At 36.3% G+C, this 23,040-nt stretch overlaps 1 protein-coding gene across 1 annotated transcript; it reads right to left on the minus strand.

Moving 5' to 3' along the window:
* Positions 1–9,457: 9,457 nt before the first annotated feature.
* Positions 9,458–12,088, minus strand: LOC141331711 (C-type mannose receptor 2-like). Its single transcript, XM_073836744.1, has 4 exons — positions 12,055–12,088; positions 11,612–11,962; positions 10,615–10,974; positions 9,458–9,828 (listed from the first exon to the last, which is right to left on the minus strand). The coding sequence occupies exons 1-4, from the start codon at positions 12,086–12,088 to the stop codon at positions 9,458–9,460; spliced, it is 1,116 nt and encodes a 371-aa protein (XP_073692845.1).
* Positions 12,089–23,040: the final 10,952 nt, after the last annotated feature.

Below are 23,040 nucleotides of genomic sequence, written 5' to 3' on the forward strand. Positions count from 1 at the left end.
TATGTCCATCTTTATCTCCTAATTTGCATACTGACATCTGTGTCAGACTGTATCAGTCAAAATGAACATGGACTGTAATAAAAAAAAGTATATACATATGACAATTCATAATTTAGATTTTAAATTCCACAACTAAACAGTGCTTTAATGTTATTGGTGGGCTGTATAACTCATATTACATCCCTGTTGAACTTGACATGTATGTTTGCATTTCTTCTTGTACTTTTAAATACAAGTAATTTTACATAAATTTTGCATACATTCCTATTGTATAGTAGACAAAAAGCAGTAGGTGAACAAATAAGTATGTCCAAATCCTCAGTATTCATAAAAGAGTAAGCGCGAATTACTTGGGTGGTGCACTAATTCGCACTAGTTTTCGGCGTGCGTATAGTTAAGTTGCATCCGAAAATGCCTACGTGAAAAGTTCGTGAATATAGTAGTTTGTCTAAATCCTCAGTATTTATAAAAGAAAACAGCAAGCAATCCCTGGCTGTCCTTCTGCTTCAGCCCAGATTCTGCAGTGCTCATCTGATGGATACTTTTCTAGGATGCCACTAGAGTGGATATGTCATAATCTAACAAGGTGGAGAACAGGGACGAGAGTACCATGACACTCAAGTGATGCTGCTGATGCAGGAGCCAGTGTTTTGATGAAGACGTAAGTCCATCTATCTGTATATTCTAGATCAAATAATCTGCTGTCTACGCAGGGTAAGGAAACTCTTGGATTTTACTCACTGAAGCTAAGCAGGGTTGAGTCTGGTCAGTATCTGGATGGGAGACCTCCTGGGAAAACTAGGTTGCTGCTGGAAGAGGTGCTAGTGAGGCCAGCAGGGGGTGCTCACCCTGTGGTCTGAGTGGGTCCTAGCACCCCAGTATAGTGATGGGGACAATATACTGCCAATACAATATACTTCATTTGATCTCAAACGCATTGTCACTACATGCACTCACAAATCTGGACCATCTTGACCTCATCTACACACGCAATTGTATTTCAGACAACATCTTGGTCAAACCCCTACACATCTCTGACCACTTCTTCATTTGATTTGAACTATATCTAGCTATTTCTGCACCCCCAACTCCCCTGCCTGTCACTTTTAGATGAAACCTACGCTCTCTTTCTCCCTTCCACCTTTCTTCACTAGTATCCTCCTCTCTTCCCTCTCCAACCCACTTCTCATCCATGGATACTAATGCAGCGACTGACACCCTATGTTCCACACTTACTTCTTGCATAGATGATTTATGCCCTCTCTCCTCCAGGCTAGCACGGGCTACTCCTTCAAACCCTTGGCTATCCGATGTTCTTCGTGAGCATCGGTCCAAACTCAGGGCAGCCAAGAGAAAATGGCACAAATCTAAAGACCCATCTGACTTGAGTATGTATCGGTCTCTGCTTTCATCTTTCTCTACTCAAGTCCATACTGCCAAATCTTCATATTTTTCAAAACTTTTAATTCACTGCTCTGTCCCCCTCCACCTCCTACAATCACTTCTATAACACCTGATGATTTTGCCACATTCTTTACACACAAAACTACATCTATCAGTAGTCAGTTCTCAGCTCCACACTTACAGGAACTAAAATCGACCACACCCACAACCAAAACTCCCCTCTTCTCCTTCTGTCCCCACTCTGAGGCAGAAGTATCCAAACTTTTCATCTCCAGCCATCCAACGACATGTCCCTTAGATCCTATCCCCTCACACCTTCCCCAAGCAATCTCTCCCACAATCCTACCAGCGCTCACACACATCATCAACACATCTCTTCTCACAGGCACTTTTCCCACTACTTTTAAGCAGGCCCGGGTAACCCCACTGCTCAAAAAAACTACACTTAACACTTCACTCATTGACAACTACAGACCTGTCTCCCTCCTTCCATTCATAGCAAAAACACTGGAACGAGCTGTCTTCAACCAGCCATCTTTATTTCTCTCACAGAACAACCTATTGGATGCTAACCAGTCAGGTTTCAGGAGTGGTCACTCAACTGAGTCTGCGCTACTGTCTGTCACTGAAGCCTTGCGGACTGCAAAAGCTGATTCCAAATCATTAGTACTTATTTTGTTGGACCTATCTGCAGCTTTTGACACAGTGAATCACCAGATCCTCCTGTCGACCCTCTCATCGCTGGGCATCACAGGGACACCACTTCGCTGGTTCAAATCCTACCTCTCTGGTAAGTCTTTCAGAGTGGCCTGGGGAGGTGAGGTATCTAAAACTCATCAACTGGTCACTGGGGTTCCTCAGGGATCAGTTCTTGGACCTCTCCTCTTCTCCATATATACTACATCTCTGGTTCCCATCATACAGGCACATGGCTTTTCCTACCATTGCTATGCTTATGACACACAGCTCTATCTTTCATTCAAACCAGATGATCCATCGGTAGCTACACGGATCTCAGGCTGCCTGGCGGATATCTCTGCATGGATGAAGGAGCACCATCTACAGCTCAATCTGGCAAAGACTGAGCTCCTTGTCTTTCCTGACACTCCAACTCTACAGCATGACTTCACCATCCAGTTAGGTTAATCAACAATTCACCTATCGGCTTCAGCCAGAAACCTTGGTGTAATCTTTGTTGACAAATTAACTTTCAAAGACCACATTGCTAAAACTGCTCGATTTTGCAGGTTTGCGTTGTTCAACATCAGAAAGATCAGGTCCTTCCTAACAGAGCATGCTGCACAAATCCTCGTCCAGGCCCTGGATATTTCTAGGCTGGACTACTGCAGTGCTCTTTCAGCTGGTCTTCCACCATGTACAATCAGACCACTACAAATGATTCAGAATGCGGCAGCACAACTGGTCTTCAATGAGCCCAAAAAGGCCCATGTCTCACCTCTCTTTATATCCCTGCACTGGCTACCGGTTACAGCATGCATCACATTCAAGACACTGATGCTGGCATATAGGACAGTCACCAGCTCTTCACCTGCCTACCTCCATTCACTACCACACATCTACACTCCTTCCAGAAGTCTGAAATCCTCTAGTGAAAGACACCTAATTGTACCACCACAGAGAGGCATGAAATCACTTTCCAGAACATTCTAGGTCACTGTTCCTGCCTGGTGGAACGTTCTTCCCACACCTATCCGGAATGCTGCCTCCTCCAAATGCTAAAAACCCATCTTTTTCAAATCTATTTGACCCAATAAAAAAAAATAAAAAATCTTTCTTGATCTTGTCTTTATAGCATGTACTCATATAACAATGCCTGATTTATGGTATTTTCGAGCACTTCCCGCTTCGATCTGACTCTTAGGATGAATCGCTTGCTGTTCTCCCCAATTGTAAGTCGCTTTGGATAAAAGCGTCAGCCAAATGAATAAATGTAAATGTAAAAAAGCACCGTCCTTCGGATGAGACGTTAAACCGAGGTCCTGACTCTCTTTGGCCATTAAAAATCCCAGGATGTCTTTCGAAAAGAGTAGAGGTGTGATCTCAGCATCCTGGCCAAATTTGCCCATTGGCCTCTGACCATCATGGCCTCCGAATCATCCCCATATTCTGATTGGCTTCATCACTCTGTCTTCTGTCCACCAGTAAGCTGGTGTGTGGTGGGTGTTCTGGCGCACTATGGCTGCCGTCGCATTATCCAGGTAGATGTTGCACACTGGTGGTGGATGAGGAGATACCCCTGACACTGTAAAGCGCTTTGATTGTCTTGAAAAGCGCTATATAAATGTAATGAATTATTATTATTATTATTATAAAAAATATCAAAATATGTGTTCCGAAGAGGAATGAAGGTTATACTAGTTTGTAACGACATGATGGTAATTAATGAAGAATGCTTTTAACAAGATCAGATAACGACCACAAAATGGGCACGTTTCATCAAAATGTTCATCAAAATACTGTATTTACAAAAAGATACATTAAACCTAATTAATTTCTTTAAAAATTTTCATTTAGTTTTGTTTCATACTCCTGCTGTTTACTGTATGTTTTTTCTTTGGAAAACATGAACATATTTGAATGTAAACACATCCTCATTCATTTACTTATGTCCAGGATGGACTATATTTACATCTCTTACGTTGAACAGAAGGATAAACAGTGAATGTTATTGTTCTAGTCCAGTGGTTCTCAACCGTTTGATTCCAAGGCCCCCTCTACCCCGCAACCTTTTCTCTTCACAAAAAACGTATTATCCACCTGTAGGCCTATTCTAGTGTTATTACTTTTCAATTTAAGAGATTTGTAATCCTGGGCCCGTATTCACAAAACATTTTATCTTAGCACTAAGAGTTCTCTTGCATAGCAGTAAAAGTTTTTAGCTAAGAGTTTTCTCTTAAAACTTATTCCCAAAGCTGCTGAGACAAACTTTTACTATAGAAGTCTTAATCTAAGAGTAAGGGCGGGGTTGACCTTGTTGCTATGGATGATGTCAGCATGCCTACTGACTATGCACATTGTGATTGGCTGATAGGGGATGAGTCTCTGTCAGAGATTTGTTCATAGAGGGCGATATTATGTTGCCATATTCTAATAAAGGTTTAAAAAAAAAAAAAATAATTGCCACTAATGTAAATTAGTGTCAAAAATTAGACAAGTATATGCTCAGCTAATTGTCAGCCTCTTACATGTGCGCTTCTTATAAACAATTAGCAGATATACATATAAAAAACATTTTAATTGACTGACTAAAATGATCATGGCCGATAGTAAGACATGCAAACGTAAAAGAAAACCGAACTTACCCAACCTATTAATGAAAACAAGGATATAATCAAAAGAAAATTTGGAGTATGGATAACCTCCAAAACCAAAAAAAGACATGTGGGATAACATAAGTGTGCCAATAAATGCAACATTTTTCAAAAATGACCCGGAGCAGGAGGAACCCAGCAGGACCCAGATCACAGCCATGACAACGACCCACGGTGGTGTCGACAGAGGGAGGAGCCATTGGTGGAGGAAGGACCGCTGACTCCAGGGGCCGACCGACAGAGGCGGAGCAGCTGGCAGAGGAGCCCAAGGCGGAGATGGAGAGCTGAAGATCCAGGGCTCTAGTTCTTCCTCCACGGTGCACTCGGGCTCAAACTCTGCGTGTCGTGGTGATGGTTGGCTGGTCTCTGGGTCATGAGTGGGACTTTTCTGCCAGGGAGAGGTAGTCACGGGTGTGGTCCTCAAGAGAGCGTTCCCCCCTGCTTCAGGAGGATGAGGAGAACGGTAGGGTCCAACTTTAGATAAGTAACTCTGCAACTCCATGTCCGCTAGAAGTAATTATCATTAGAAGTATGCTGTGTATATATATGCTAACACTAAATTTTGATGTTTCCCCAAAAGATAAACTATTAAATTATATTATAGGTAACTTTGCAAGTACATGAACCTTCTACCTAGCCTAACCTAACCTTAACCTAAGTCTACTAATACTCTAAGGAGTGTTAGTTGAAATGTAGTTGGACAGTTTAAGCTTATAGTAAATAGACTAAGTGGACCATCAAAATAAAATGTAATATAATGTAAAAAATAAATGTAATATGATATAGTCCATTATAAATTAAGTAGATTTAATATGGCGTCCATTGAGTGTTATAAATAATCATAATCTTAAAAGTTATAACCTCAAATACTCGCGTATTATAAAGTATTATAATTGCTGTTACGATTATTCATGAGATGATATAACATATAAGTTTTTTTTATAATGCATTATGCATTTATTATAATGCCTTAGAAATACCCTTATAATGTATTATAAATACGGGCTTCATAGAAAGTGTTACCCACACTTCTTCAGCAAGCATCAATTAGAAAACACTGATTGTGATTGGTTGCCTCGCCTATGACTTAACCTTCTTTAGGGTCTTAATGAGAAGTCTATAACATGCTTTGGTTAAAATTTCTCAATGGTAGTGTAAAAAACATTATTTTTACCTGGTCAGAATCAGCCCTTTTTAGAGCGAGCTATTCTGTTGCATGTTCTTTTAAATCAGGGGTGTCAAACATGCGGCCCGCGGCCGAGTACGACCCACTAAGTCGTCCAATACAGCCCGCGGAATGCTTTGAACAATAATATTTAATATTAAATCTTTTTTTATTATCATTATTATTATTAGTAGTAGTAGTATTATTAAATAAAGTCTATGTATGAGTATTCGCGGCAATATCGTCTTTGGTTTTATTCATTTTTATTTTATTATTAATAATTTCAATTTGCTTCTATTGCGCTTTAGCAGGAACCGCTAACACGCATGCGCATTCTAAAGCGGCGCCTAAATCAAATTTCGAACACTTTGGCTAACTGAAGAGATGTGTGGCAAGCACTTGCGTAAATTGGCGTGGTAAAGGCAGCGGAGCTTGTGTGTCCTGAAAAAAAAAAAAAAAAAAAAAAACACAGGCTTTTGCCAGTATTAGCTTGTCAAGAAATACAGTGGCTGAAAGAATTGGGGACCTTGCAAGAGACTTGAACCATCAGCTGAAAGACAAAGTTAAGATATTCATTGCTTTCTCTGTAGCACTCGATGAGAGGACTGACGTTTACGACGTTAGTTGGTTGCTGATGTTGATGCACTGTTTACGTTAACGTTACCCCGCCCGCTCCGTCCGGGAGGCGATTGGTAAAATAACAATTATTATTGATTGCTAATTATACATTACAACTAAAATAATACCTTAAAAATGAAAAGAGACAGAATTTTATGATCTGAAATTTCTTATACTGGTGAACCCCTTTTAGTCCAAGGATCCAGTATGCGTTCATATAGTAAGTTCAGAACGGCTCTAATATAGAGAAAACCTGATTGCGGAGAGTCACGTCAGGATGTCAGTTAATGTTATTCTTTTCAGCGTGGATTTGTTTTAAAAGCACGAGTTATTAAGCGAATATAAGTGTGTGATCAGATCAGCTGTTAAAATGAACCATCCATTCATCATATCATCATGCAAAACTAAGAAGTAGAATAGAATAACTGCATTTTCATATATACTGTTGTACTTTATATACTTCACACACATACACACACACACACACACACACACACACACACATGTTGGGTTTACATGTTTTATGGGGACATTCCATAGGCGTAATGGTTTTTATACTGTACAAACCGTACTTTCTATCGCTCTACACCTACCCTACACCTAAACCTAGCCCTCACAGGAGATTGTGCACACTTTTACTTCATCAAAAAAACTCATTGTGCATGATTTATAAGCCTGTTTCCTCATGGGGACCTGAGAAATGTCCCCACAAGGTCAAAATCTACTGGTATTCCTATCCTTGTGGGGACATTTGGTCCCCACAACGTGATGAATACCAGGTACACACACACACACACACACACACACACACACACACACATGTTGAAGCTATAAACTCAAAGCTTTATGTTGACTGTTGTATTAAATATCTTTAGTTGAATTAAAGTATCAATGTTATTATGTTTTTCAATTCAGAAAATATAATGAAACAAACTTACAATATTTCATACATTAAGTCAACATAAAAGTTTAATTTTAAACCTTAGTGTTCTTTGGTGAAAGTAAGAAATAACAAAACAAACTCAAAACACGTCGCAATTCACCATCCAACAGGGGACCAAAGTAAAGTTGTTCAAAGTCATTATTTCATGATTTTTGCACAAAAGTGTAGTCTAAAACAAACATTCACAATGACACTAAAACATCAGCTTTAGCCATCCAAAAATCTCTATAAAAGATGTTGAAGCTATAAACTCAAAGCTTTATGTTGACTGTTGTATTAAATATCTTTAGTTGAATTAAAGTATCAATGTTCTAATGTTATTATATTTTGTGAATTTAATGAAACAAACTTACAATATTTCATACATTAAGTTAACATAAAAGTTTAATTTTAAACCTTAGTGTTCTTTGGTGAAAGTAAGAAATAACAAAACAAACTAAAAACACGTCGCAATTCACCATCCAACAGGGGACCAAAGTATAGGTTTTCATCAAAGTCATTATTTCATGATTTTTGCACATGATGCATGATCTATAAGCCTGTTTCCTCATGGGGACCTAAGAAATGTCCCCACAAGGTCAAAATCCACTGGTATTCCTATCCTTGTGGGGACATTTGGTCCCCACAACGTGATGAATACCAGGTACACACATACATACACACACACACACACACACACACACACACACACACACACACACACACACACACACACACACACACACACACACACACACACACACACACACACACACACACACACACACACACACAGAGTCTCTTATGCTCATTAAGGATGCATTTATTTGTTAAAATAAGATACAGTGTGAAATATAATTACAATTTAAAGTAACGGTTTTCTATTTTAATATAACTTGAAATATAATTTATTCCTGTGATGCAAAGGTGAATTGATGATCCTTCAGAAATCATTCTAATATGCTGATGTATTATCATTATTGAAAATATACTTATATACTATACCTGTGATACTTTTTCAGGATTATGTGATACATAAAAATATAAATAGGACAGCATTCATTCAAAATAGAAATCCTTTGTAACAATATACGCTACCATTCAAAAGTATGGGACCTTTCATTTTTTTCTCTGTTTATAATACAAATAAATAAATAAATAAAAGTTAAGGTGATAAAAGGTGAAAGACTTCTGAAGGATTCAGAATTTCTGATGGATCACATAAAACTATTTATGCTGAAAATTCAGCTTTGATCACAGCAGCAAATTACATTTTAAAGAACATTAAAATAGAAAACATTACTTTCCTTTTCTGAAGTTTGCAACCCTAGTCTTATCCTTGATTACAATTGTCATCCATCAAATTCTTACTAGCATGACACTGACTTGCTTTATCCAGCTGAGATTTCACTGTATTTCACACGGTGCAATGGAATAGTAGAAGAAGTAAAACAGCAGTGGTGCTGCTTTTTTACATTTTTGATTAATTTAACATATTAATAATTATTGATTATTAATGTTTAGCACCAAAGATTGTAGATATTTCATACCCAAACTTCAGTTTTTTAAGAATAAACAATATGTTGGTTCTCACTGATTAGATGTCACACCAGCAAAAATAGATTCTTTAAACAAATACAAATACAAGGAATTTAAATTCACATATCATCTCATATGTTTCTGGCCACTGAAGCTCTTGAAATGGAGCAAACAAACCCACAGGAATTGCACGGATATATCCAAAGAACATCATCCACCTGGAAAAACAGACCCTTAAAAGAACAGTTTAGACAATTTACAGTTCGAAAACTGTTTACTGAAAAAAAAAAAAAAAAACAAACATTTGAACTATTATAACAAGCATCTGAGCAAAAGATTTCTGCCTTTTTAACCACTATGTACGGCTGTCTCCTAAAATTAATCAATGTGAAATTATTACTGAAAGTGATTAATGAAAATGAAGTTATAGGACATGGACACAATAATTTCTCTTACATGAAGGGTTTGTATATCCTTTCACTCTAAATTTTTGCTGCAGATGAAGTTGAGTTTTTCAGTTTCACGACGGCTGATCCAGCGCTGATCTCTTCCAGACTGAACTGCTCCAGATCTCACTGCATGTTCACAGTCCTCCTCTGATGTGCCGTAACCTGGAGCCCAGTTCTGATAGCACACGGTCTCTCCACTCACCCAGAACCAGATGCCCACAGTGCAGGAGTGACGTAAACCCAACCACACCGCCGCAGTAGACGCCTGTTTAACCACGTTCATCACACGACGCTGAATCTCTTTTGAATGAACCGAGACCAGATCCACATGATTCTGTCTGCAGTATCTCAGAGCTTCAGACCACGGCAGATTCTTTTTGATCAGAATCAGTTCAGCGTCTGGACACAAAACGAACCACAATTTGAAATTAGAGAGAGAAACAACATGCAGAACAGATGAACTTGGCATGTCAGACATGTAGCGTGAACTTTAACCCTCCTGTTATCCATTCAATGTTTAACGTATGTACATGTATTGACTTTTTTTTTTTTTTTTTTTTTTGCTTCAGATTGAATGACTTTTCCTAATTTAATGGGGAAAACTTGGTAAATATAAAATTAACATGTAATTATCATTTCAATGCCCTGTACACATTTTGTCACATCGGTGTTCTTTGGTCTTTTAGCTGTAAAAAATGTACACACATTTGTTTTGGGTGATATTGAGGTCACTATAACATGCTATGATTTTATAATATGCACTATATTTTTATATGTTAAGTATAATAATAATAATAATAAAAAAACAAACAAACAAACAAAAAAAAAACATGTAGTATTGCAAGAACCACTGTCAATTGAATTGCTCTCTCAATTGAAAATGGCCTCTAAGCAAAGGTTCTCTGTCAGTGAGATTTTGTCACAGGTGTTTGACAGTGAAAGTGTGTGTGTGTGGGGGGGGGTGTTTCAGAGTGTTGTTCAGTAGTCAACAAAGACATCAATTACCTGACACCAACCTTTTAGCAAAAAAAAAAAAAAAAAAATCATATTCTGGAGGTTTTAAATTGCTGGGGTCAAATTGACCCCAGTGGAAAAAAGGTGTTAGCGGATTTTAGGGTCACAGGAGGGTTTAAGAGATCTGGAGGTGATGGATGGATTGTGTGTGTTTTGTGAGGATCTACTCACCTTCATGACACACGAAAGAATATGGCTTGGTGCAAGACATATCTAACCATTGTTCCTGTGTCCCAGAGTTCAGTTCAACGGCTGCACAGTTTTCACTTCCTCCGGCATTATTAGGTTCACCGGACTTCCAGTATGTGTAGGAGGAGTTACTCTGATCTGACCACTGCCATGTTTTTGTGACTCTAAACAGACCGATCCAGACATGTGATCCAGAAAACTGTCTGTCACGAATGAACTGCTGAACCTGTTGATTCTCATTCTGGTTTCTCACAATGACCAGATCAGTGTGATTCTGTCTGCAGTAACTCTGAGCGTCTGTCCAATTCATCAGCTGATTGACAAAGATGAGTTCTGCGCTTGCTTAAAAGATAAAACACGAATTACCATTTGTGAACATGGTGATGATTTTAAAGCTCTTTCTATTTTTCCGTTATGTTTTCTTACACATCTCTATGGGATACTTGGTTCAGACACAACGAGCAGATGAGAGAAGATGTTACCTTGCAGCTAAATATGTCAGTTATCTAGTCCGTAGAAACATATGTTGATTGTAGACTTGTAATTTACTAATTAATATATAGTGATCATCTTTATGTTTGGTTGGTTTATGTTTTAATGGACTATCATGAGTCCATGGACTAGAGTTGAATTAATCTACTAAAACTAAATAAATAACATATTTGTTTTTGATATACTGAATACTGAAAATATCAAGCTACATCATCTCTAGTTACTGCTGTATGTTTATGAATGTTATATGTTTAACAACTACATCCATAGATTCCTGTATCATCTCTCTCTCTCTCTCTCTCTCTCTCTCTCTCTCTCTCTCTCTCTCTCTATATATATATATATATATATATATATATATATATATATATATATATATATAGACAACAACAAAAACAAACAGTAATAGTGTTTAATATTGCATTAAAATTTGGTTTATGGTGCATGCATAAATGAATGGTTGTTGTAGTTAAATAGCTGCACCTACTGTTGTTGCAGATTAAATGCCGTTTATCACTACATGGCAAATCCTTAAATTTTCCATTTTTCATCACAGCACAATCATCTCTGCCTTCAGGTTGTCCAGTAGCCCAGTTCAGATAGAGAGCAGGTTCACCTGAAGACCACTGCCATTGATCACGACCCGTCTTCTGCAGCCCAATCCAGACCTCTTTATCATTATTCACACTCTTGTTTAGCTTGTTCATGTCGTTTATGTTGTCAACGGTGGCCAGATCTGTGTATTTCTCTCTGCAGTATCTCTGAGCTTCAGTCCAGTTCTTCATCTCATTTATAAAGTGATACTGACGCTGAACACATTCAGATACGGAGCAGAGAGCTGTGAAAGAGAGGCTTTGCTTTAATACTTTTCAAAAAAAGATCAAACCTGATAAAAGTATAAACCATAATTAAAACCACAAACACACTCACCAATGAGAAGAATGAAATGTAGAGTTTGGTCCATTTCTGAGGAAGAAAAATATTGAAAAAACAAAACATTCATGATGAAATAAACAACAACAACAACAACAACAACAAAAATCTTAGCCATACAGTATAATAGAATTCTCAGTTTATGGCTGAAGAATGAACATGTGAGTTGTTCTTACTTTAGAGGTCTTGTTTCTCTATCCCAAGTGTGATGCTTCTGTCTGCAGCTTCAAACTATGTGTTTATTATATCTGCTCCCAACTGGCATTCAGCATCACATCATTTGTTTATAACTCGAAAAACCAGTATTTCATATTTTACTTCCTCTATACGTGTGTTTTTGTCATCTTGATGCCCTAATTTGCATACTGACACCTGTGTCAGACAGTATCAGTCAAAATGAATATGGACTGTAATAAAAAAATATATACATATATGACAATTCAGAATTTTAGATTTTAAATTGCACAACTAAACAGTTGCTTTGATGTTAATTGTGGGCTGCATAATTCATATTACATCCCTGTTGAGCTTGACATGTATGTTTGCATTTATCTGGTGCTACCCCTAAATAAAGTTCATTTTACATATGTTTGTTTGCTTTATAATTATTATATATTATAACTGTATATTAAAATTTAGGCAAGTAAAACAAATACAATAAATGCCTTTAACAGCACAGTAAAAACATTAATAAAGTTAGTGATGTTACGTTTGTTTGTTTGTAAAACACCATGTTACAAAATGACATTTTATTGTCTGGTTATTTAAACTAGTTAGAAGGATTGTTGTTGCTTCTGTGTAATAACAGCTATTATTACACATAATTTTTCATATTTATTTTTTTCATAAAAGAGTATAGACAAAAAATCCCCAGATGTCCTACTGCTTTAGCCCAGATTCTGAAGTGCTCATCCATATGGCAAGCCGTTTTAGCCTAAAATATACTAAATGTAAGATAAGATAAGATAAACTTTATTGTCCTAAAGCAGTGGTTCTCAACCTTTTTTGGGCCAGCGCCCCCCTACCCATTATTCAGGTCCCTCACCGCCCCCCATCAAATAAATCATAGTCTAATTGTCCTCACTAAATATTAAAGTTGATTATTATTAGTATTTTGTGTTTATAATAAGGACTGTTATTATATTTATTGTAATTCAAATGTATGGGGTCATTAAAATTTTTACTTAATTCAAGGATGCATTGAATTGATCAGAAAAAGACAGTGATGTACTTTTTTACAGTAAATTATATATATATATATAAAAACAGTAATAACATTAATTTACAGAGTTTTTAAGCAAATTGTTGATTTTCATTGCTACAGCTTCAGTGTTGTTGTGATGCTGATATACTTTATTGCTCCAAATTTAAAAAGACTAAATAAAAATTCCTGTTTAGAACATCCAAAAGGACATTTTTACATAAGTGATTTTAGTTTGTTCTTCCATTTCTGTAACTCTTGAACACCCTTTTTACTCTTGTGATATGTTAAGATATTTTCAATTAGCTTTCAGTAAAACAAAAAAACAATTATCCCTTGGTAAATACCCTCTTTTTTGAGAATTTATTGAATTCCCTTTTTTCTGAGATAGTAGACATGGTTAATTTTGTGGGTAATACCACATTTACACATGCAAATGGAAGAAATGTAAACTCTACTTTACTATATTTCACAATTTTTAGAATATTTCAAAGTTTGCTTACAAATACCTTAAAGAAAACTAAGTACAACACTAAAAGTTGGGATGTTTTGTAAAATGATAAAATCTATGATTTGTTAATTCTATTTAACTTTTATTTAATTGACAACATTACAAAGAAAAGATTTCCAAAGTTTTCACTGACCAACTAACATGTATTTTATTAAATATATATATTTTTTTTAAGTAACAAAAGTGCAACACACTCCAAAACAATTGGGACAGAAGAAAAATAGAAGTGAAAAGGTTATAGAATAAGCTAAACTGTTTTGAAACAGTTGACAGGAGCCAGATGAATTGGTAATAGGTGATTATCTTTGGGTATAAAATGAGCTTCTCAGTCTTTGCAAGCAAAGCTAGATCGTGGCTCAAAATTTGTTTATATTAACAAAAATATGTTGGCCAGTGTAATTGTCACGTATCTGGTCTATCCTGTCATCATGAACTCTTGCACCACACTTCATGGACTTCATTCCCCACAAGCCACTGCTCTAATCACTGCATTCACCTGCTCTCACTTTACTGATTACTGCTCACAGCTGCACTTCATCACACTGACTGCATTTAAGCCACTCACACACACAGCCACCTTGCGAAGTCTTATTGTTCCCTATGGTCGTAATTCTAAGCGTTTATCTCTGTGTTGGATTCTCTGTGTATGACTCTGGACTGTGTACCCCGTTGACGATTCCTGCTACCTGCCATTGCGACCATTGCCTGAGTATCGAACTGTTTACTGGATTTCCTACGTTGTTCCTGTTTTCCGGTGATTACTCTTGATTGTTGACGATTCTCAATAAATGCTGCAAATGGATCCGCACGTCTCAGTCTGACTCCTTGTGACAGTAATCATTGGAATTTGTTTCTTTGTACTTCAGTCAATTAAATAAATGTTAAAGAGAAAAAAATACCTATTCTTGATTTTATGGCATTCAGCATGATTTCTGAAAGATCATGTGACACTGAAAGCTAGAGTAATGAAGCTTAGCATAAGAGGAAAACACATTTTAAAATATATTCAATTAAAAAGCTTTTTTGATGTTTTTTTTTTTAACAAACAAATGCAACCTTTTTTATTCATCCATTAAAAAAAATCGTATTTGCCTTTTTTAATAGTAATTATTAGTAATTTAATAGTAGTAATTATATTTTATTTATAATACATAGGCTTATTTTAAAAGCATGTAACCTATCTAAACCCATAACACAGCCCACATTAACCTATACATAATTTTATTTCGAATATGAGTCACACTGAGTCCGAATATTTCGTCCGAATTTTTCGCACGTTCAAAAATAAATACCTCACGTAATGTTAATCACGCTTGCACGCTGCCTCCTTAATTTTCGTCCATCATTAAAAAAAAAAAAAAAATTTCGTGTTGTTTAGCGTTTTTTTTTTTTTCACAACGGATGAATTAATACCCATCGGACTTTCTGTGTGTGACGAATTTTTAGGATTATGAATACGGAAAAACGCACACGAAAATTTCGGACTCAGTGTGCAATGCCTTTAACACTGCTACACTGTCCGCGAAAGGCGCAACAAGTTGCGTTAGAGCACATAGATCCCGTTATAATGAGTCATTCAGTAACTGAGCTTGAGCGCTACAGTAAACACATTCCGCGCGCTTATGCTGCAGACAAGTTGACAAATAGATATAGAAAGTGCGCTTTGATGCATCCAGTGTAGAAATGGCATTAGGATGTGGCAGACCGTTTTCTTCTCCAAGTTTCAGCTCAAACATATTCGGTTTAAGCTCGTCTTAATCAAACGCCCCCCAAAACCACCTCAGCGCCCCCCTTTCAAAATTATTGCTTTCAGCGCCCCCGATGCTCTCCCAACACCCCCTGGGGGGCGGTACCGCCCCCGTTGAGAAACACTAGCCTAAAGGAAATTCGTATTGGACACACACAGTACATTATAATCTGCCATTTCATACAAATAACATATTACATTCATGTGATACATACAGTGGCCCATCACTAACCTCACTATATATAGTGAGCAACTAAGTTGCACCCTACCCATTATATAACACACCTTTAGTCACCGTAATCATTTGTAAATTAAACACACACACACACACACACACACACACACACACACACAAAAATAAATAAATAAATTAATAAAAAATTAGGATTGTTGACCTCTGGCTAGCTTATCATTTAATACTTTAATGGACAGTGGGACAAATGATTGCTTAAAACGGTTAAGTCTACACTGAGTCTAACTCTGAAATGCCTTCCCGAAGGTAATAGTTGGTACTCAGAGTGGAGGACATGAGTGGGATCTGAGACAATTTTTTGAGCCTGTCTAATAACAGTTTCTTCAAAAATAGCCTGAAGTGTGGGATGCTGCTTACTGTAACTCCCATTATTTTCATGGCTCTCTGCATTAACCATGTATTTTGGGCTTTTAAGTGTACACTAAGATTGCCAAACCAGGCTGAAATACCATATCGGAGAATGTTCTCGATTACAGTGTGGTAAAAGAGAAGCAACACCTTCTGGTTAACACCAAAAACCCTCAACCTACGAAGAAAATACAGTTGCTGTTGGACCCTTATACAGACATTTTCCACCTGAGCACTCCATGTCAATTTTTTATCGATGTGAATGCCCAGATATTTATAAGAGTCTACCTGGGCTATATTCTGACCACTGATGACCAATGGTAAGTGATCTCCAGTGGATTTAGGGTCAAAAATCATCTCCACTGTTTTCTTTGTATTGATGCTGAGAAAATGTGTATCACTACCCTGGAAATCCAGAGGTCTCGCGAGAGCACAATTTGAATTGTCTCTGCAAGACACTCTGGCATCGAGCAATGATGCAGGTTACTGCAATACGTAAGCAATAGTGGGAACCAATCAAATTGGTGTATCTGATGTAGGCGGGACAGAGGCGAGCTAAGGTGATGATGACAGCACTGCGACGTCCGAATCATGTAGTAAACTTTGAAAGATCGCTGTCCCAGATGAACATGTTGTTTGAAACGGCTTTGGCCGCTACAATGAACGAGTTAGACTTGGCTTTCCATATAAAAGGAGGAACAGAAAACCGAAAACTCGAATCGTTCCTTTGCAAGAAGGACGTTTTTGCTGTTTTGCCGACTGGATACGGCAAGAGTTTAATCTATCAGTTTTTTCAGATTTTTCCTGGTGTAACAGTTAATATACTGTTCAAAACCTAGCAGAGCAGTATTTAAGTCACAGTGATTGAAGTCTCCCAGAATAAAATAGGGGCATTTGGGGTACATTCTAATTGTTCATGAACACAGTCTGCCGCCCGTAAAGCGTTGCCGTTTGGGGATACGTAAACAGAACAAATAAGAATGTTACCAAACTCACGGGGTAAGTAGAAGGGCCTGAGACTTACACATAACAGTTCTACATCAGAGCTGCAAAACATGTTTTATTGACTCTATCTAAATACTTAATTGTGTTTGGCCGGAAATTAAAACATTGTTACTTTTTTTAAATGAATTTCTTTGTGAAAATTCTTATTTTGTTTCTTTCATATGCCTGATGTTCACTAAATGCATGTTAAGAAAACATGAACACATTTGCATGCAAACACATCCTCATTCATTTATGTTCTCATGACATTTAGACCTTCAGGCTGGACAATATTTACATCTCTGACGTGAAACTAACAGATAAACAGTGTTATTGTTTCAGTCATATTCCATTACATTTCATTCAGTCTTATTAATCTTTTAGTTTTACTGCAACAACAGTTACGCTAGAAAGTTTACTGCAAGTAAGTTACACTATGACTGAGCCCCAATTCAAAAGTTGCACACTTTAAAATCCACAAATGTCGAAGTGGCAGTTGTTAAATGAGACCTACTATTGAGGACAGGTTGTTTATGGAGGACTTCATGTTATTGCCCACTGCTCCTGTTGCTGAGCCGCTGTGACAGCTGCAATGAGGACACAACAGAAGTGTTTCTGACAGACTTTGATTATACAAAAATGAAGCCATATTTTCTCTCTGCAGTATCTCTGAGCTTCAGCCCAGAGGGGGGTGTTTCATGAAACAAGTTAACCAAATAAGCCAGGTTTATTTCAGTTAGTCTGACTTGTCACTTGATTTGGCTCAAAATATCTCAGACTAACTGAAATAAGCCTGGCTTATAGAAGCTTTGCATTAATCCTTTCAATAACATGATCAAACCTAATAAAAACATACATAAAACAACAAACACACTAATCATTGAGAAAAAGAATGAAATATAGAGTTTGGTCCATTTTTTATTTTATTTTTTGAGGAAAACAACAAATATTTCAAATTGTTTTTATTTCAGTGGTTTAGTGTTTCTGTCCTGAGTCTGATGTTTCTGTCTGCAGTTTCAGACTATTTGATTATTCTATATCTACATCACAAATATTGTGTATTTTTGTACAAACAAATGTTCATATTTTGCTTCTTTCTTATTGTGTGTTTGTCCAACTTTTTCTCTTTATTTGCATATTTGTTTTGGTGTCTGTATCAGTTTATTTCCAATTGCTGCAGAACAAAGCCTTCAAAAGAACATGGATCAATCAAGAAACTATAAATATATAAATACTTACAATTTTATATTTGTAAATTTTACAACAAAATAGATTGGTGGGCCGCAAAACTCATTCACATAACAGTCTAATTTTGTATGTTTGTGTTGCTCTGTTATGGGCCACTTTATCATCTTGTTGAAACCAATAAACTAATAATTAGCTGATTGATGTGGGCTGAGTTAATCAGTGGAGACAGGTGATACTGGTTAATTAGAGCCTTTTAAAACCTGTTTGAAATGCTTCAGTCAAAGAAAAGAAAGTATGTGAATGTCTGAGAAAGAAAGAGAGACGCTTAAAAATACAATACATCTTAATTAATGCTCTAATACAAAAAAAAATGCCTCTTCAACTTTGTCTTCTTACATTCCAAATAGTTGAAAATTCAAACCCATTAATAACGTTTTAAAATGTGAAATTTTAATTTGAGCAGCAACCAATCCTTTCAGAACATACTCTGCACTAACTGCAACAGTATTCTTCCTAGTTTTCCCTATTTTGTTGATCCTAATGAGCAGTTTAATTGACATCGTTCTCTTTGTTCCTGAAAATGTATATTTTGGACCACTAATAAAATCTTTATAACTTCTTAAAATACCAAAAAAGACCTCCTAACCTCCCACGTTGAATAAGTAAACAATTCAGTACCTGAGCCAGAGGCAGAAATAATTTATTCCAGTGTTCTTCTGTAATGATTCAACAGTGTTTCACCCATTGCTATGTCTAAGATTCTTTACTCTGGTACATCCAGCTCTAACAAGACAGTATTCTGAAGACAAATATTTGGTCTGAATAAATGGTTTGTGAAACAAAGGTTCCTCCATAATCAATTATTGTGTTTGTTCAGTTCCTCTGCTTACAGAAAAAGTCATATTTCATGCTTGTAGCATGAAGCGATAGAATGAATCAAATTGTAGTTCAATTCATTTAGTCAAATTAAAAATCTAAGCTTGCCCCTGATTAAAATAAATCCGCTCTCTGGATATCTCCAATCTAGCACGTTCAGCCTGTGCCATAGCATAGAGGCAGCCTAATTATTTATGTCCAGAACTCCACTATATACCACTATAGGATAGTTCAGGGAGAGAGAGAGGGAAAAAAAATCATTTCATTTACACTTGAATAACACCTTATCCAGCATCCCTTTTCTAGTTAATTTCCCTATATTTCTCTGAATCTAATAAACATTCAACGATTTTAATATCTTCTATTCCCCACTTCAATCCTCCTGGAATGTGAGGTTTCCCACTATTCCCCCATTCACCCATAATGAACCCTTCACTTGTTTGATTTGCAAAAAAAAAAAAAAAAAAAAAAAAAAGAACTTTTTCAAACAAGGTTAGGTTTGTACAAAGTGGTTGAATATCTGCTTGGCCAGTTAAAAAAAAAGTGAACAATGCAGTATTACAATTTGTACATATTTAGGTCATATGTTTTTGTTGTGAGTATGATGTTTCTTTCTGCAGCTATGTGTTTATTATATCTGCTTTCATCTATCATTCCTATTTCAATGTTTAATGATACATCTATTTCATCTATCATTAAACTATGTGTTTATTATATCTGCTTATGATTATCTGTTTATTATATCCCATCATTACTCTATAAACTCCTATTTCATATTCATTTCCTCTATATTGGTGTATTTGTCCACTTCTTTGCCATTTATTTGTATATTGCTGTCTGTGTCAGTAAGTCTATATGAATATGGACCATAATCAGAAACTATAAACATAATATAAACAAACTAATTAGCTGATTGATGATGGTTGAGTTAATTTAGTGAAGACAGGTGAAAGTAGTTATGATGGCCTTTTCAAACCCTCCAGTAAAAGAGTTGAGAATGTTCATAGAGAGTAGAGGACATGAGATAAAGACTCTGTCTGCCCTGCACTGAAGTGGTCATATTGTGCATTTATTCCCCTGAAGACCATTTATAATATTAATAGAGGTTTTTGGACTCTCATGATTTCAACTGAAATCTTAATATCACCTTCTGCTGCTGCTGTTTCAGAATGAACCTGTCTTATTTCCTCAAAATACTTGGTTGTATTTGGCTGAAATGTGGACTAGTGATGCAAAGTCTGATTTGCTTTGGCAAACTGGTTCTTTTGGACAGTTTGGTTCAATGAACCAGTTAAAACAGTGATTTATTGGATCATGCAAATTATATCACTATGCATTTATTTTCTGACAGCTCTGTGTCATGTTATATGAATTAAAACATTAATATTGCCTTTCATTCACTTAAGTGAAATCTGTGGTCACAGTTTAATTCACTTCATGATGTAACCAGCCAATATTGTGTAACCTACATCTTGGATTTGTTTCCTGACATTGAACAGAGATATGTTTTTAATGTCTAAAGCATATAGAAAGTTCAGGTTTTTCATGTTTTCATAAAAATGTAGGCCTATTTAATATAACTAGTAAAACGTATATTTTACAGTACGTTTTGTTTGCATCTGCATAATGTCAGCAACTCACTCCTCAGAATTCTCAATAATCCTTGGTCATCCTCTGCAACTTTCGACAGTTTGTTGAACCGACTCATCCGTTTATTTGTAGCTTTGTGTCTTGCATTATCAACCTGGAACTACAGTTAGGATCAGTTCAATTTGTGAACCGACTTGACCAGTTACTTCCTAAGAACCGGCTCAAAAGAACGATTTGTTCAAAAATCGAACATCACAAATGTGGACACTTAAACATTACTTTTCAAAATTCTTATTTTGTATTCTTTTCACAATCCTGCTTTTTACCTTTTCTTTATAAAGTAAACATGAATACATTTGCACATAAACATCCTCATAACTCATTTGTTTATGCCCTCACCACATTTACGCACTCAGGCTGGATTTTATTTACATCTCTGACGTGAAGCACAAGGATAAACAGTGAGTGTCATTGTTCTAGTCATATTGTTCTTCATTACATTTAAGTCATATTATTCTGTTAGATTTTTTGCAATCACAGAAAAGTAAAACCATAAATGTGTCTCGATTCAGAAGCCACATCCTTTAAAGTCAATAAAGCCCAACATGCACGTTGGTAGATGAGACGGTCTACGGAGGATTTCCTGTTTGTGTCACCTGGTCGTTACATAGCAACTGCAGATACATTTTTTGACATTTCTGACTAAGATGGAGCCAGATTTTTGTATTATTATTATTAATATTATAGCACTGTCAGGTGACGAATCTCAAGCTGAGACAGGCTTTTTTGAGTTTGAGTACATTAACATTTAGCTTAACCCCTGAACTGTCACCGTCCCACCTGTGGGACGCTTGGCGCTCTTTTTTCCGTTGTCCTTTTTCTCTATTAAATGTTTTAGTAACCATCATAAATTATATATCACTTGAAAGCTTAGAACCTCAAGAATCAAACCATTTTGAAATCGGATATTGCTTTACCATGGAAATGGTACTTTAAAATCGTTTGGCGGTCTCCTCCCCCTTAGCGGTGTCATGTTACAAAATGTATTACGGTCTTTTAGAATCACAACTTTTTACAATCCTGACAAAAAACATATCATTGGAAAGATCTGAGTCTCAGGATTGCATATTTGGTGGTTATTTTGTGATAGAATGAAAATTTTCTGAAAAATGTTGACTTTTGTGACAGAAAAATGCATAAAAAATATATATGGCATTTGGATGGCACCCGGTGGCACTTTGTGGTATAACGCCCTAAACAAACTTTCACAGGAACCTTATTTTTTTTCCTATCAACTTCAAATTTGGAACGTAACTTATTTAGATGTGAGGCTTCAATTTGATATCAAATTTAGGATAAAACCTGTTATGTAAAATATGTATTTTATATAAAATATAATAAAAATAGTACAGTGCATTTTATTTACAGTAATTTTAAACTTCTATAATTTGTTGATACTTCATTGTTTTGAAAAAATTCCACTTCTGCCATAATCTGCTGATAGTCTTCTTTAAAAAAGAGACCAACCTTAGATCTGTATTCCAAAGTGTTCATGAATTACAACAATTGAAGCTTGGATAGTGCACGTTCTTGCCTATTTTAAAAAATGGGGGTGACAGTTAAGGGGTGCAGTCCATAAGTTTTGCCTCCTTTGACGCCATCACCGTTTGAAACCTGCATTTTAATTTTTCTTGTGGAATTACATTCTTTACGTGGGTTGTGCATAGCCACATCTTCTCAGCGCAGATTAATCTAATGCTTTCGAGGCTGTGTATGTGTGGGCTTTCAGTAAACTCACTAATGTGGATATTCAAACACTTAACAAGTTGGCTAAAACATGTCTGATAGTTTTGTTCTGACTAACTAAAAAGTTTTAAATTAAATTGCGGTACCATTAGTGATTTAAATCTAATGACCACACAGTTAGCTCAGATCATGCACGATATTAGCCTTATCTGTTGATTCTGTTTCAATTTCACTTTCTGTAATCCTCAAATTGTATATACCATTCCAGTTTCATCTAAATAAATTATTTTAATCTTAAAACACGATGTAATGTTCTATAGAACTCGTTTTGATGATGGATTATTTTTAACCAATATGTTACAGCTTAAACAGCTTCTGTTCTGATATTTAGAAAACAGCAAAGAGATGCAATTGCTGGTTGTACAGTTTATTTGAGCTGGCGTTGTTGACATTAATTTATGTTTAGCACAAAATGATTCTAATCAACATTTTACACCTTAAGAATAAACTATTTCATTTATCTCAGGCACGTATGTTAA

Source organism: Garra rufa, chromosome 3, assembly GCF_049309525.1.
Source record: "Garra rufa chromosome 3, GarRuf1.0, whole genome shotgun sequence".
Taxonomy (NCBI): Eukaryota; Metazoa; Chordata; class Actinopteri; order Cypriniformes; family Cyprinidae; genus Garra; species Garra rufa.

Coding starts and splice junctions, on each gene's coding strand:
- LOC141331711 (XM_073836744.1), bottom strand. CDS start 12,088: ATGGACCAAACTCTACATTTCATTCTTCTCATTG. Junction 10,975..11,611: donor GCATTTAATCTGCAACAACA/GTAGGTGCAGCT, acceptor TTATCTTTTAAG/CAAGCGCAGAACTCATCTTT. Junction 9,829..10,614: donor TTCTTTCGTGTGTCATGAAG/GTGAGTAGATCC, acceptor TTTTGTGTCCAG/ACGCTGAACTGATTCTGATC.